The 15,029-nt window shown below is 48.4% G+C and overlaps 1 protein-coding gene across 1 annotated transcript in view; it reads right to left on the bottom strand.

Moving 5' to 3' along the window:
• Positions 1 to 15,029, bottom strand: part of DSCAM (DS cell adhesion molecule) — a 116,085-nt gene that overhangs the window by 83,688 nt on the left and 17,368 nt on the right. The window contains exons 4-5 of the mRNA XM_053657553.1: positions 4,577 to 4,817; positions 2,896 to 3,042 (exon numbers count right to left, since the gene is read on the bottom strand). Of these exons, the coding sequence (XP_053513528.1) occupies positions 2,896 to 3,042; positions 4,577 to 4,817 (388 nt within the window). The remainder of the gene's footprint in view (positions 1 to 2,895; positions 3,043 to 4,576; positions 4,818 to 15,029) is intronic.

Below are 15,029 nucleotides of genomic sequence, written 5' to 3'. Positions count from 1 at the left end.
TGTGCTAGTTAGAATTCGTATTTGGGTGTTTACTCATCTCGGGGCTCATGTTGTTCTGATGAACCCATTTGTCATGAACCAGGAATAGGACTGCAGCCGAAACGCCCATCCCGAACTATCCCAAAGACTTCCGAAACTGCCGGCTGCCAGGACCAGCTCGGTGCCCAAGGCCGCTCCCACCCTGGGGGAAGGCGCTCTGCCCTCCACGAAGCAGGGGCGGGGGAGCAAGGGGGGAAATTACAGAAAAGGTCGATGCAAAGCACCGTGCTTCGTTACCCATGTTTCAGTTCTAGCTCTTTCTTTACGGCGTAAACACAGACTTCTATCGTCTACCTTTCACAGCCCCAATAGGGTTATTTAAAAAAATGGGAAGTAGAGAATAGTGTGCAGTTGGTGAGAGTAAAATAATACAAAATGAATATGTGAAGTAAATGCAGATTCCGCACTACTTCTTTTACAAAAAGCTTTAAAAATATTATATTTGTAATATTTATACATGGTTTTATATCCTCTCTGACTCTCAAAGTGTTCTGTGGCAGAAAGCAAAGCAGGGGTGGGAATGACCATTCAGGAGCCTCTCCCCCAGGTGCAAACACCTGGTTGGTGTCTAGATGTTGCTTTGCCTTGGAGCCCACCGCCTCGTCTTGCAGAAAGGCCGGAGAGATGAAAAGTTGCTCAGATTCCGATGGAAGTAGTACTTTTCAAGAGCAATTTTCCTAACAATCTTGGGTGAATTGCTTCTGTCAGGTCTAAAAACGTAATTTAACTTTCTGATGATGATAAAATACTCAGAAATTTCACTGACATATTGTATATTTAACCTATGCTATTAAAGATGTATTAACCAATTTTACTTTATCTGATCTCATTAATAATAACAAACAGCTTTCTTATACATCCTTTTGCAAATATTTGGGGTGATTGCTAATCACAGCGACAGTAGCAATCTGCCTCTTCTGCCCTGTATGGGTGTGTGCGTGCGTTTGTGTGAGTGTGTGTAGGCATGTGTAAGAGTGTGTGTGACTGTGAGAGTGTGCATGAGTCGGCATGCATGCATTTGTGCTACTGTGTGAATGTGTGTGAGTGTATGTATTTGTGAGTGGTAGTATGTTTTAGTGTGTGAGTCTGAGTACATGTTCGGGTGTGTGAGTGTGCATGTGTGTATGTGTGAAAGAGCATGTGAGCGTGTGCTTATGAGGTATGTGAGTGTGCATGAGACTGAATGTGTGCTTGTGAGAGTATGTTTCAGTGGGAGTGAAAGTGTAAGAGTGTGTGAGAATGTGGGTGAGTGAGTGTGAATAGGTTATGTGTATGTGTGTGCAGTGTGTTCTCAAGGATCAGTGGGCCCGATTCTCTGCACACTCACTACCTGCTCTGGTCTGTGGAAACCTCAGGCCCACAGCCCGAGGACCTTGTGCCAAAGCATCCAGCAGCCCCATGGGACTGCCTGCTCATGCGCCGGGTCCCCGGTGGCAGGGGAGGCGTGGCCGTTCCCAAGCAGGTTTGTCTCCTCGGGGAAGGTGCCTGTAGGACTTCTGCACACACTGAGCACGTCACTTGGATCTTAACGCAGCGAGTAAAAGTGTCCTTAGAAATGCCATGCCTTTCCCAGCACCACTTATTTCAGTTTATGCGTTGGGATATCCAGTTTCGAAAGCTTTAAGGGTGTGGAGTTGACTGAATCACGTAAACCTCACCGTCCGTCACAGAACTGAGATCCTAATGGGCAGTGTGAGCACACGGGAGGGACCCGTGAAGACACAAATGCAGGTCACCAGTGGGTGAAATGGACAGAAAGGGAGTGATTTTAGTGTTAATGCTGTCTTTAGGGGAGTGTGTCAGGGTACCCAGTTTTATCTTGTTCAAGGTGAGGTGTCGAAACCAGAACACATACATGCACATGACATCCTGTGGTATCATGTCAACAAAATAGATACTTTGGCAAATTTTTGTGGTTTTAAACTTTACATCTACAGGATTTTCAACAGCTGTTTTTGGCAGGGGACAGTGATATGTGAAAGAACCATCTGTTTAAGTCTGTCATCCTGGGGGCTGGCTGTACCTTCTTGAGATTGTGGTTCTCCATCCAGGAGACTTTCCCTCACTCATGAGTCTAGAACATCCACCCAGCAGACGCTGCTGCCTGTGTTCAGCAGGCGTCCAGCGCAGATGGATGCTCAGGGAGCCTGTCCACTGTAGGTTGGAGCAGGTGACTCTTTATGGACCACCTCCCAGGGCCCGGGGCTGGGCACAGCACTACACTAGACAGCAGGAGGGGTGGGGTCTGGTCCTCAGCCCAGAGAAGCAAGTCTGGTTACAGACATAAATGGCTAAGGCTTGGACACTACCATTGACTTAGCATACTATGATCATTTTGCTAACATGCTTTCTCTCCTCTCTTCTGGCATTAAGAGCAGAGGGCCCTGCAGCCTCCAAGGCCCATTTACCTGCTTGGCAGAGCAGACCCAGAGGGTCTTGAGTAGTAGTAGAATGTATGTGGGGGCTCAGGCTGTGTTTGCTTGAACTCAGAGGTGGGTGTACACTAGAAGACCACACCCACTCAGAAGGGCTGAAAGACACCCCGGACCAGAAAGCAGGCAGGACCCAGGGGTGGGGGTGCAGAAGGACTTATAATTAGGAAAACACACCTATGCCTAGATTCTGCAAGTGCCCCCCCACCTCCAATTGCTTGTTGGATGTGATGCCTTAAACAGCTGCACACACCTGTTAAAATGCCAGATGAGAGAGAAGAACAGAATAATGTGGGGAAAAGAGGAAACTGCTCATTGATGAAGAAATGCCCACCATGTCCTGAGCCCATATTAGGACCGGAGTCTGCAAATTCCATCACGTATCCTTCGGGGCAAACTCAAAGCCCTGGTCCAATCCTCTTACCTCCATCCATGAGGTTGGCCCAGTAAATGACTCTGAAGCCCTGGAGAATTCCATTCAGCGCTTCCTTGGAAAGTGTGGACCAAGATATGGATATGCTTTCTGGTGATGTTGCTATGGCTTGGACATTTTCAGGGGGGTAACTGGGCACTGAAATTAAATAATTAGAATCTGTAATAACCGTGGGTGGTTTTACCAGTAGAACAATCCTGAAAAAGCAACATTAGTTTCATATTTCAACTTGTGAGCAAAAGGGAATATTGCACTCCACCCCCCAAATTAAAGAAAAATGAGCACCATTCCCCTACACAAATATTGTGACCCAGTAACATATCATGCGTTTTTGCACATGTCCTAATAGACTTCCCTAGTCTCTTTCCAGACAAACTCCTTCCCTCGTAAGGAAGTTGTCCCAGGCTTGAGGAGTGGAGAACACTTCTAATCTCCCGCGTGAGGGAAGCCCAGTATTTGTGTGGGTTACTTTAGCATAACTTGTAAGTAGCTGCTCTAAGTTGCATTTACTTTTTGCAATGCCTTCCCTCCACTTGGTAATATCTGGCATGTAAATTGGAAGCTGAGCTATCGAAAAGTGCTAAAAAGCAGGCATGTGACCAAAGCTTATTCATGCCCTCGCGCCCCTTGCTCCGGTCCCCTTTCAGGATTAAAACGTTTGGTCAGGGGTCAGAGAGAAAATGGACGCAGATGCAGGTTAGAAAGATATTGGAACTATTTTTCACATGGAGGTTATGCAAACCTTAAACCCTGCATCCAGGTGAGGGGACAGAATGTTGACTGAACCACAAGAAAAATGAGCATCGAAGTGCAAACCAAGGGGCACATTTAATCACCACGGCAGAAATTGTGCAGGTAGAAATGAAACCCAGTCTTCAAGTTGCTGGATATCTCAGGTTTCTCTTTCTGTAAGAAATTTCAAAACTCCGAGATTTTAAGTCACCAAAAGCTTCCTCAAACCTATGATCAAGTGGGTAATTGCACAAGAGATATTTTGCAGTGCAAGCTTTTTGGCTTAATTACTACTACATATTGATGAAGTTAGCCCCACATCCTGTCTCTGCACCTGAAACCCTGTGCCTTTGGACCCCAGGATTCTCCCTGTCCTTTCAATGGCTACCATAAACCTGAGCTTTTTTGGGTTATCTTCACTATGTTGCGTTAAAAGTGATACTTAATTCTTATGGTCACTAGGTGGCGCTCCAGCACTGTGAGATGTGCTTCTGTTAAGTCCACTCATTCTTGTTCTCTGGTCTCAGATGCTTGAAAATAGAAAGCCATCATAAAAAAAAAAAAAAAAAGGAAGAAGAAAAAGAAGAAAAAATCCTCCTTAACAATGATTTGGAAGAAATTCTTAGGAAATCAGATTTCTGTGTTCTGGTCAGACCTGCACAGTCAGAAAGAGGGCACGTGGTTTCACTCGGGGGGAACGTCCAATGCTTGTTTTGAGATGAATGAGAAAGATGCTGGGAAGGACAGCCAGTCAACGCAGCCCACGAGTGAATAAGGGCAAGCTTCCCCACCGGAGACCCCATCCCCATGGGCCCCTGTGACCTGCCTCTGGCACTGCGAAGCCAGCAGGGCCAGGCTGGGAGTGGGGACCCAGCACCCCGACCTGCAGAAGCCCTTGAGGAAGGCAAGCCGCTGTGGGCCTCGGTCCAGGGGAACCTACCATCCTCGAGTGTGGTGGTGATGATTTCCTGAGAAGAAGGCCCCGTCCCGGCCCGGTTGCACGCCTGCACCACCAGGCCGTACTGGGTGAACTTGTTGAGGTTGTCCAGCGTGTAAATCTCACTGTCCCCGGTGGTGTCGATGCTGATGATGTTGAACTGGAAGTTGCCCCCTGTGCTGTACTCGCGGTACCCTATTTGGTAGCCTCGGATAATCCCGTTTTGCAAATGTTTCTTGGGAGCCTAAGCAGGAGAGGAAAGAATACATTCAAGAATATGCCACAGGAGAGAAACCAGCACCCACACATCTGTTAGGGGACCAAAAATAGGGCTCGATGACCAAAGGAAGAAAACTAGGGTGGCATGAGGGCAAGGGCGTTTGTCAAAGCCCCCACTTGGGGGTGCGTGCTCTTGGCCGGCGCTCATCTGCAGTTCCCGGGATTAAGGCAGCAGCCCTCATCCCAGCCCTGAGACTTAGTGCTGCTCCGGCCCTGACGTGACACAGGAGGTCCCACAAGCATGGGGACAGAGGGGGCTCTGGCACCAGAGCCTGTGGTCCATGCCGCCACCTGTCACGTGGCCAGGGCTGACTGTCCTGGTAGGTGGGAAAGTGATGTGAGAGGTGGGTTGCATTTGTGGGGTCCTGGCGTTCACCAGCCATCTCTCAGTCACAGGCACAGCCTACTGAGCTGGCCTTTTGGCCAGATGGTTCCCAGCACCGAGGGACAGAATTGATCACAGAAAAATGGTCACTGCCATCTTGGAGCTCACACCCTGAGGGAACAGGCCGGAATAAAGGGGCTCCCGGGATGAAAGCTGGACGTGGAGGGGAGGCCCCTCCCGTTGGGAAGGCCGCACTCTCAGGAAGGCCTCGGTCACTCTGGAACGGCTTTCTGGTGATTTAAACTGGGTATGGGAGGCCAGGGCTTGCTTTTTTCTGCTAATGAGTCAGTAGACGACGGAACAATGTTGGCTGACTTGTTGGACTTTTAAGAGCAGCCAGACTCTTTCAAATATGCTGTAAGAACAACACCAAAGTGACCTTGTAAAGTAACGAAGGTTTTGTAGACTTTAGGCAGCCAACAGCTGTGTGCATGTGTGTATTTGTGTCCTGTCTGTGTGTTTATGTGTGCGTGTGCATGCAAGTGAGTGAGGGCACGTGTGTCTGCGTGTACGCATTTCAGTGCAAACCACAGATTTAGATCTCTCAGGGCTCTGAAATGCCTTCTCTGCCCAGAAGGTGCTTAACAGTCCAGCTGGAGAGAGGAAATAAACACTCAGGGAGCTCTAGAGAAATCTGAAGTGTCCTGGCATGTGCTGCTGGACGGTGAGGGCCAGCAGGCTCCCCAAAGTGGTGGAAGGAGAGTGGTCAGAAGCAGCGCAGAGAGGCAGACCCCAGGTGGGCCTGGAAAAGTGGCCTGAGCTTTGGAAAAGGAGGGAGGGTGTGGGGGTGGGGCCTGGAGAAAGGGGTGGGGCTAGAGGGCGGGGCGGGCACCTAAGACAAAGCAGTTGGCAGGCAGGCAGGGGAGCTGCCTGATAGAGCTGGTCTCCACCACCAGCAAAACGCGAACGAGGGGGTCCACAGGGATAAGGGGGCGGGAGAGGGTCGTGAGCAGACAGCAGCATCAATGAACTCAGAGAACCTCTATGGATTTGCCTAATATGCCCACCTCCCGGTGGGATTGGCCATCTCCACCTGTCTTCAGGTGTGCGTCTGAGCTACACAAGAGCAGTACATGCACACCTCTCTTTAAAGGGAGTTTCCTCATTTACGGTTTTCCTGGATTCCTGTTGCTTTTCTCCGCCGGTCTGAGTTGCTGCCTTAACCCGGCGCTACCTGATGTCAATGAAACAGTCACGTGACGCAAGTCGGCGCAGTCCGACCCTGGCACACGGAGCTCGTCCCTCAGTTACTGTGAGCGAATTCCCGTGCCGTCCTGCTTGCACATGGTTGACTATGGCTTTTCACTTGGACTTGAAATCGGGCAGAAACATTTATTAGACTTAGAGAATTTGATTACCTGGAATTTGACTAAACCACTGAATTGCATTTGTGTCATTTAATTAATACAATTAATTTTCCTTCAAAGGCTACCTATTAAGTTTTCTAGTATTTCAGCCAGCTCTTCATGAGGCTGTAAGACCTGAGACACCAAGAGAAGGTCCCGGTAGGGGGGTCGGGGGGCTACGGTGAGTCAGGCGGAGAACAAAGCAGGTGGAGTGAAGGGAAATGCCCACAGGACCGTGTCTGCACATAGCGACCGGTCTAGCAAAACCTGCTACAAGTAGAGGGGACTTGCTTGCTGACATTTAGCTTCTTGGGTTTGCAGGGATTAATCTGGCCAGTGTGATGTGTTTGCACAGGTGGGAGGAGAAATCCCCTGCCCCATCCCCCGCCCATTCCATGGGTAAAACAAACGCACTCTGACCAGCTCACCTGCCACAGACAACACAGGTGGTTTTGTTCTGTTTGGTTTCAATGTTTTGTTAAAAATACATAAAACACCCTCTGCATTTTTCTTAGAACTAAATTTTCATCCTGCTAGTTCTGGAATGACATAAAGGTTATTTTTGCTTGCTAGATTCTCTGGACCATGTCATCCATTTCTTTTTGTTTTTGTTTTTTTTTTCCTTCCTAAAAGACGACAATTCCAGAGAGACTGTTTACATGTTCAACAAACTGGTGGGTAATGTGTCTTCAATAAGGATCTTTTAAGACAGACCTACTGACTTATAGTAAATCTCACCTGGTAACCAATCCTCTTAATACACATTAAAGGAAGGCTTTGGAAAGTAAGTGAATGGAAAAACACGAACCTAAACTCTTCACTCTACAGTCAAGAATCAGACAAGCTGAGTCCCTTTCCCTGCAGGAACAGGGAGTCTTTCCAGGTGGCCGGGACACCTGAGGACAGTTTCCACCTTGTCTCAGACCCTTTTTGGATGCACCACGCTTCCGAGAGCAGGCCTGGCCTGCTTACTGCTGTGCTTCTCACGCAACACTTCGCCGCCTTTCCATGTTGAATTTTCCTTTTCCTTTCATGTGCCTTTGCGTCCAGCAGCGATCCCGACTCCTCTGTCTCCGTGTCTGTTGCACGCGGCCCTCCTGCTCCCTTCGCAGCCTGGCATTTTTTTCCTCCCCTTAGTCTTTCTAAACAGCCGCTTTCATCCTTCCCCGTGCCCTTTCGCCAGCCTCCAAATCCCTCCCAACCCCCACTTCCTTTGAGAAAAGGTCTCTTTTTGATCTCCATGACAACAGCAGCACCTGTATTTTCTGTGTCCATCCAAATCAGCCTGCAAGCTGCCCGTGGCAGAGTCCACGCTCTGCAGAGAGACGAAAGCAGGAGTGTGCAAATGTGCACAGCCCATCATGGATGTGAGTGATTGGAACAGGCATCTCTTCTCCGGAGGACTGCCAGCCAGGGCCTGTTTCCTGCCTGCTCCCTGCTCCCCTCCCCCTTCCCAACTGCAGGCGAACGGACTTTGCTCGAAGCAGAGATGCATCTGCCCACCGAGCCTCTGCTGCAGAATCTGGCATTCCAAGAACACAGGGCATCACTCCTGCATGTTGAGGAATTCGGTTGAAAAATGAATTGCAAATTCCTTTTAGATTCCTCCAAATTCACGGGAAATATAACCTGTCCCATTTCCCTTTGATTACGGGGGTGGGGACCTGCCTCTGTATCTTTGTGTACTTCCTCTGGCCTCATCTTTTCCGCTCCTCAATGTTAACAGCAAGAATGGAGCCTGTTCTGCTCGAGGTACCGTGTAGAGGGGAGTCCCACGGGGCTCTGCAGTTAGAGCAGAAGGCAGCCCTTGAAGAGCTGAAGGTTGGTGCAGGGTGTTAGGAAAGGGATATGGGAGAGGTGCCCTTTTCAAACAGGGCAGAGCAATCCTAGAGAAGCAGGCACATCCTCTGAGCCTGAAGGAAGACCCACCATTGCCGAGGACAGGGTGACAAAAGCAATCAGCCTGCGTGGCTGTGCCTGGGACACCGACAGGGTCCAGAGATGGGGAGCAGAGCTCAGGGTGACCTGGCAGGGAGGGACTGCAGTGCCAGTGGGGGGTGAGGGGTGAGGGGTGATGGCACGAGTGTAGAGGAAGCTCAAGGACCACTGGGATCCCACCCCGACCTTCGGAAACCTAAACAAGCCGAGGGCTGGTGACTTGTGTTTTAAGAACCTCCATTGTCATTGGAGAATCATCAACAGGTTTAAAATTGGCTTCGCTGGGATGGAGGATTTAGTTAAAAAGCAATGACTCTGCATTCCCTGATTTTTCAGGTCACCAACTACCCAATTTCCTGGTCTCCCCCTGCAGAACCAGAGAGAATGAATGCAAACGGAACTGGAGCCCTTCCCAGTCTGGCCACGGGACTCTGCAGCACAGGGCTTGGTTCGAGGGGGACAGGTGCCTTGCTGGACAGAGCAGGGCTGTCACCCCACCAAGGACCCACAGAGCGGCCTTGCTGGGGGGAATGGAGCATGGCTTTTGAGGGAGCGATGTCAGAGAGGAGAAGTCTCACATCATTGCCTTAAGGCCCATTTTCATTTCTGTCTCTTCTTAGAATGGCGTTCTGCTAAATGCAATGTTTGTCTCATGGGTCTTGTACGGGGTCTATATGGCCATGTGGCCCCCTTCCCCAACACTGTTGTCCCCCGAGGGCTGGAAAGGAAGGAGGGGGTGACACATGAAATGAAAGGTGCACACATGACCTGACAATGAGATGTGCTAGTACAACAGAGCTACTTAGTTCAGGTTTGAGGAATAACCATGAATGACCGAAGGTTTGAACACACACTATCTTGAGAGGCCAAGAACTTGGACTTGTAGCCAGTAGCCACTAAATTCTAGCCCGACTTGGCAGCTGAGGAGGAGGTGGTAGCCAAGGGTGCATGTGGGCTTGGAACACAAATGTAGAATTTCAAAATAGGTTCTCAGAATGTTATAGGGCAAAATCGAGGTTAACCACTGAAAGACAGGGCTCCATTTATTCCATTTCTAAACTATGGGGTGGCTCCCAATTCATTCATTCATTCATTCACTCATTCATTCATTCACTTATTCATCCACAAACATTTGTTGAATAGCTATGTTTGTCCTTCCTTTCGGTGAATTTTGCTGTCCTTTGCACATCAACACTGTTTAGTAGCCACAGACAGCATTTCTCATCAGCCATAAAGGCTCATCCAGTGAGCGGTATCTGCCAATGACCTAGCAGAGGAATCAGGGCACATTTGCAGACCAGGCTGTGCTTTGTACTGAGCAGCTCTGAGAGCGGCACTCTGGGAATGGGCCCCCTGAACCTCAGGCCTTATAGATGCTCCGACTCCTTCTTTAGGTTCTGTTGCCACCTCGGGTGGCTGGGGAGGAGAAGGGGGTGGCAGCTGCAGCTTAGAGAAGCTAGAAAGAACTTCTGGGCCAGCTAGAAGTGTCCTAGAGCCTGGGAAGGAAGTGAGATGGAGCAGGGAGAGGGGAGGTGCCCTGGGTTCACACCAGGGAAGGTGGGGTGGACGGGTCTGCAGGAGAAGTTTCTTTGGGCCAATGAAAGGTGTAGTGAGGGCCCAGCTAGGAGAGAATCCACCAGGAGACTGTGAGGTTTGGGGAAACTGGCCCAGCCTGCATGCCTAACTAAGCCTGTAGGCAATGGAGATTTCGAAGGGGTTTCAGTTTAGATGCCAAGAGGGAGTGTGTACGAGTCTGGGAGTGTAAGGAAAAGGAACCCCAACTAGTTAGCGGTCACAGGGCTCGCGGGGCTTGGCCTGTTCCATGCAGATTGGGGGATGGTGGTGACCAACCTGGAGTGGCTCCCTGTGGGTAAAAGGAGCCCTTGGGGGTGGTGGCCCGCCCAAGGAGGGCAGGCTTAACTCAGCAAAAGGCCACTGACATGAGGGGCAGGGGACCGTTGACCCAGATCTACCGAGCTCATGCGAGAGGCAGGGTTTTCAAAAGCGGGGAGGCTTTGTAAAGGAACAGGTCCATCACTGAACTCATGCCTCAGCCTGGTCCCAGATTGGTCTCTGTCACTTCTTCTAAGCAGGGCCTGCCCAGAAGGGCTGAAGAATACATGAGTGCTCAGGACTATTGAATAAAAAGGAAGAATCAATATCACAGCTGGAGAGAGCTCCTCAGTGCTTTCCACATCCGCCCAATAGACAGGAAGCTGCTTGTGACATATTTTGTCACATGTGGCTGCTCCCTGGTATCATCTCCCTGGTTCAGCGAGGCAAGGTTGACAGACTACAGTCCCAGAGCCAAGTTCGTTTGGCCATGTGTTTCAGTGTGGCTCTTAGCTAAGAATGTGTATATTGTTTAGATTTTCAGATGGTTGCAGAAAAGCCAAAGAGAAAGAATATTCTGTGGTATGTGAAAGTCAGATGGGCTTCAAATGTGGGTGTGCCCACGTGCGGTCTCACTGGGGCCCTGCCACGCCCCTCACTTGTGCATGGACAATGATCTTATATGAGGATGGCCCAGCTGATTGGTTAACGCACAGACCTGTGATCCACAAAACCAATTTACTCTCTGGCCCTTGGCAGAAACTGTAAGCCGGCCCCTTAGGACATGGTGTTATGGAGCAAAGACACATGCAGAGTAGAATTCAGTGGGTAGGCAGAGGTTGGAGGGTCCAAGAAAGACCAGGGTTTGGCTTGAGGGTTTGACAGAGTCAGGCACCCTCTTCCCTGGAGGGCAACGTTTTAACTTGGATTCTATCAGAAGAAGAAGTAAGGCTTTTATAAACAGTTGAATTTTGGCCATGGACTTGATATCTGTCATTTACACCTTAGTGATGATTTAAGCATCGGATGGTATTGCTCCATTGGAGCTATTTACCTTTGTCTCTCACCTGTACTTTGGTAATAAAAGGCATTGGTCTCATCCACATGCGTGAATGGGTAATGGGAGAGAAGAACATTGAAAAAGTGTCTAACGCACTACTCTGCCCATCAGAAACATGCTAGAAGCCTTTAGACAAGGGAGCATTGGAAAGTGGGGGGCAGCCCGGACGTGTGTCCACATACGGAAGGAGCTACAGAGTCTGGACAGACCCCTGGGGTCAACACTACGTGTTCCCCAAATCATACTTCCCTTCCTGGGGAATTCTCACTTCTAAAGGTCACTGAGAATACGCTTCCTGAATTCTTCCATTATCTACATAAAAACAGGACTTATTTCCAACTTCAGATCATGACTGGCAGGGAAAACAAGAATGATGACATACTTGCAAAAGATAGCATTGTTTTATTTCGTATGTTTCTGCGATGACTGACGGCACAAGGAACTTTCATTTTCAGCCTTAACTTGAAATTTTCAGAGGAATGTCCTAGTGGGAGGGCCCTGTGGCAGGCACCAAAAGAACGTAAAGTCAGCTTCCAAAGTGTTTCATACGAAGAGGAGTTTGGCTTTTAACAAAACTACAGGTTCCCTTGAAATAGAGTTGATTACATCTTAGAGCAGGAGGTTACTTGTGTTTGCATCACTGACACAAACCCGAGAGCATATATTGTGTGTTTCTTGCTCTGCCCCATGTTACCCTCCACACAGAGTGTGGGAATTAATGCAGGACGTCTCCCAGGGCAACGGGCTCACGCCGTGCTGGCTGGAGTTGCCCCTGCAACAGATTCTGAAGCTCTCGGTCCAGCCCGTTTTAAGTGATGGGAGCAACAGCAGATTGTTTGCCTTGCCTTAGGAGGAATGTGCGCGACATAGCAGATGTCACTTGATGTCTGTGGAATTGTTGATTAGACACAGATTTTCCTTTATTTTCTTTGATTTTTTCACTCTCAACCTGTGCTCTAAGTATTAACTTACCTACCTCATTTGATTTCTCGGATGGGATGAGAAAAGTCATCAGTAAGTTGGCTTTGTTGACAGCTAGGAAAGTGAAGCACGTTAAATAGTGTGCATTCATTCACTCTACGGGTACCACTCAATGCAGTTATCATCATGCATGGCGTAACGATGGGGACTCATTCTGTGACATGTTGTTAGGTGACGTTGTTGCCGTGTGAACACCACAGAATGCACTAACACAGACCTAGACGGAACAAATCTTTAGATTTGTTCTCCAGGAAAAGTGAAGTTGATATGTTATGAGAACAGTAAAACTATACATGAGGCAGTCTTTCAAAGGTGTTTTCTTCTTATCTTACTACCCATCCATCTGTTATTCAATTATTTAAAATAAAAATTGTATTTATGGGCCAGGCACATTTCATACCACTTGCATTTACTGGGGCATCTTTGTTCTCAGAAAGGCCCTGCTGCCCAGAGCTCAGAGGGACAAGCAACAGAGTGGGGATCAAGCTCTGGGTTGTTATTCGAGGGACTAACTCATGCGCTCTAAACTGATCTCATGTCCTTCATCCTCATGGGTGTCACATCAATGCTACGAGTTGAGTAGAAACAGAATATGCCTTTTAGTTATGTATTGTCTCTGATGTACTAGAAAGGACCCTCGGATTGAAACTAGTGAAAAAGGTTCAAATTTCAGCAATCACAAATAAAGTAACCTTCTCAAGGTCACTTTTATTAGATGTGGAGATCAGACTAATACCTAATTTTCTTGAAGTCTGATCCCAACTCCTTCTTATATTGTGTTAGAGTATCCTTATGTGCAATTTACTTGCCATAGAGGCATTTAACTCATGCTAGTCCTGCTGTAGGCATAGTGTGATGGCATATTGTCAAGGTATCTTTTTACACGTCCTCTTCATTCTTCACCATAAATACTACAGAATCATACATATATGATACTGTTTTCATAGCTAAAATGACTTACAGTGTAGTTAATAGATAATTAAGACATTTTTAATATTATCCTGACCATAAGCAATTTTTACCCTCTTATCCTAACTGCAGAAGTTAATGCTCTTATGAAATGGGACGTTGATGCACTAATTCAGGAAAGACCTATGGCTGGTCATCACCAACAGTCCTGAGTGTTAAAAGGCAGCCTCATAGTTCCTACTTGTTGTTCTTATTTGCATTTCTGATACTATGTTCCCTAAGCAGAGGGAAAGCAATACCATCCTTGCTCCCTAACTCACTGTAACCTAGTAGTTTATAACCTATCTACCACCCAACCGTCTAGAACAGAACGATGACAAGAGCCTGCCCTATGATATCTTACACTGTGCCAGGTTCACCCAGGCTCAATTGTAAAGCTTTCAGAAGAAGCCACCGGAAAGGACTGCCAACTGATGAATGGAGATGGCCTTGGTCCTAGTCTTTAGTCCAAGTTCAATTTATGTCCTGTCAGGGTCAATTAGCTGGAGAGGGACAGCCGTTCTACTGGGACTGAATGGAGACATGCTTCCTTGGCTGAGTTCCAGCCAATATCTCTTCCCAGCACGTCCAGGTGTCAGACCTGGAGCACACACTCTTGGCAGCTGAGCTGCTTCTGCAAAGGTGGGAGCATCCTCACCACATTGAATCAGGAAACCAAGAGAACTGCCTGCTGAGGTGGGGAGGCCAGCCAGGGCCTTGCACAGCAGGCTGTTGGCTCTGCTCTGGGACAGAAGCTGGGGTCCTTGGAGAAGGCCAATCACATGGCTGACCCATGAAGGCTAATTCAATGGGCAGATGGAGAGCAATGCAGAATCTATTCCAAATGGGGCGAATAAGCAATGAATAGTTTTTTTAAAGGTCTCTGTATATTTTACATATGAACAAAAAAGCAAGATGCAAATACAGTCACATATGGCTTTCCTGGGAACCCAGGACATACCAGTGCTAAAGGGTGCTCCTTTTCCAACGTGTGTGCCATTTCTTGGATGTAGAGGGCTTTAGATGTAGGAGCCAAGTGGAGCCTACCATGTATCAGTCACTATGATGAAGGGCATCAGTTTCAAATGGCAGACCTGGCCCTTTTCCCGCCATTAGAGCTCAACTCTGAGGAGCACCCTGGATTGTAAGGATGCCTCAGTCGGTCGGCCTTACTGGGGGTTGTGGAGGCACAGTGTTCCATCTGAGAGTGTCCTGCAGATTGCTGAGATTTTGACATTCCTAAATGTGCAATACCCAGATATTATGGAAGTCATGGGTCTCTCCTGTACCACCGCTTGTTTGGAGTGAACTCCCGGCCCGAGGGCGTGATACTGAGGCTGAAGGAAGTGGTAAAATTGTTGTCGGGATTTTTACCCTCGGTCAGCAGTTCCATAATTGTTCTAAGCACTGCGATATTTAAGCAACTGAAAATTTCATATTTTGGGGACAGGCTGTGGCCCTAAAAGATTCCTCATTTAAAACAAAACATTTACATCAAGAGGAAAAATATCTCTGCAGTTTCTGACGGATGTGCTTCGGACACCGTGCAGGGAGAACCCTTGTACTACAGGCATCAAAGGACGACTCACATAGGAACTCACCCACTCATTCACTCATTCATGCAAATGCACCAGCCACAGGGAGCCAAAGGTGAATGAGAGACCACTCCCTGCCTCTACGGAGCCT

The sequence above is a fragment of the Artibeus jamaicensis genome, unplaced genomic scaffold (assembly GCF_021234435.1).
Source record: "Artibeus jamaicensis isolate MK-2021 breed Jamaican fruit bat unplaced genomic scaffold, CSHL_Jam_final scaffold_474, whole genome shotgun sequence".
NCBI classification, from domain to species: domain Eukaryota; kingdom Metazoa; phylum Chordata; class Mammalia; order Chiroptera; family Phyllostomidae; genus Artibeus; species Artibeus jamaicensis.
This window is presented reverse-complemented; position numbering and strand designations above follow the sequence as displayed.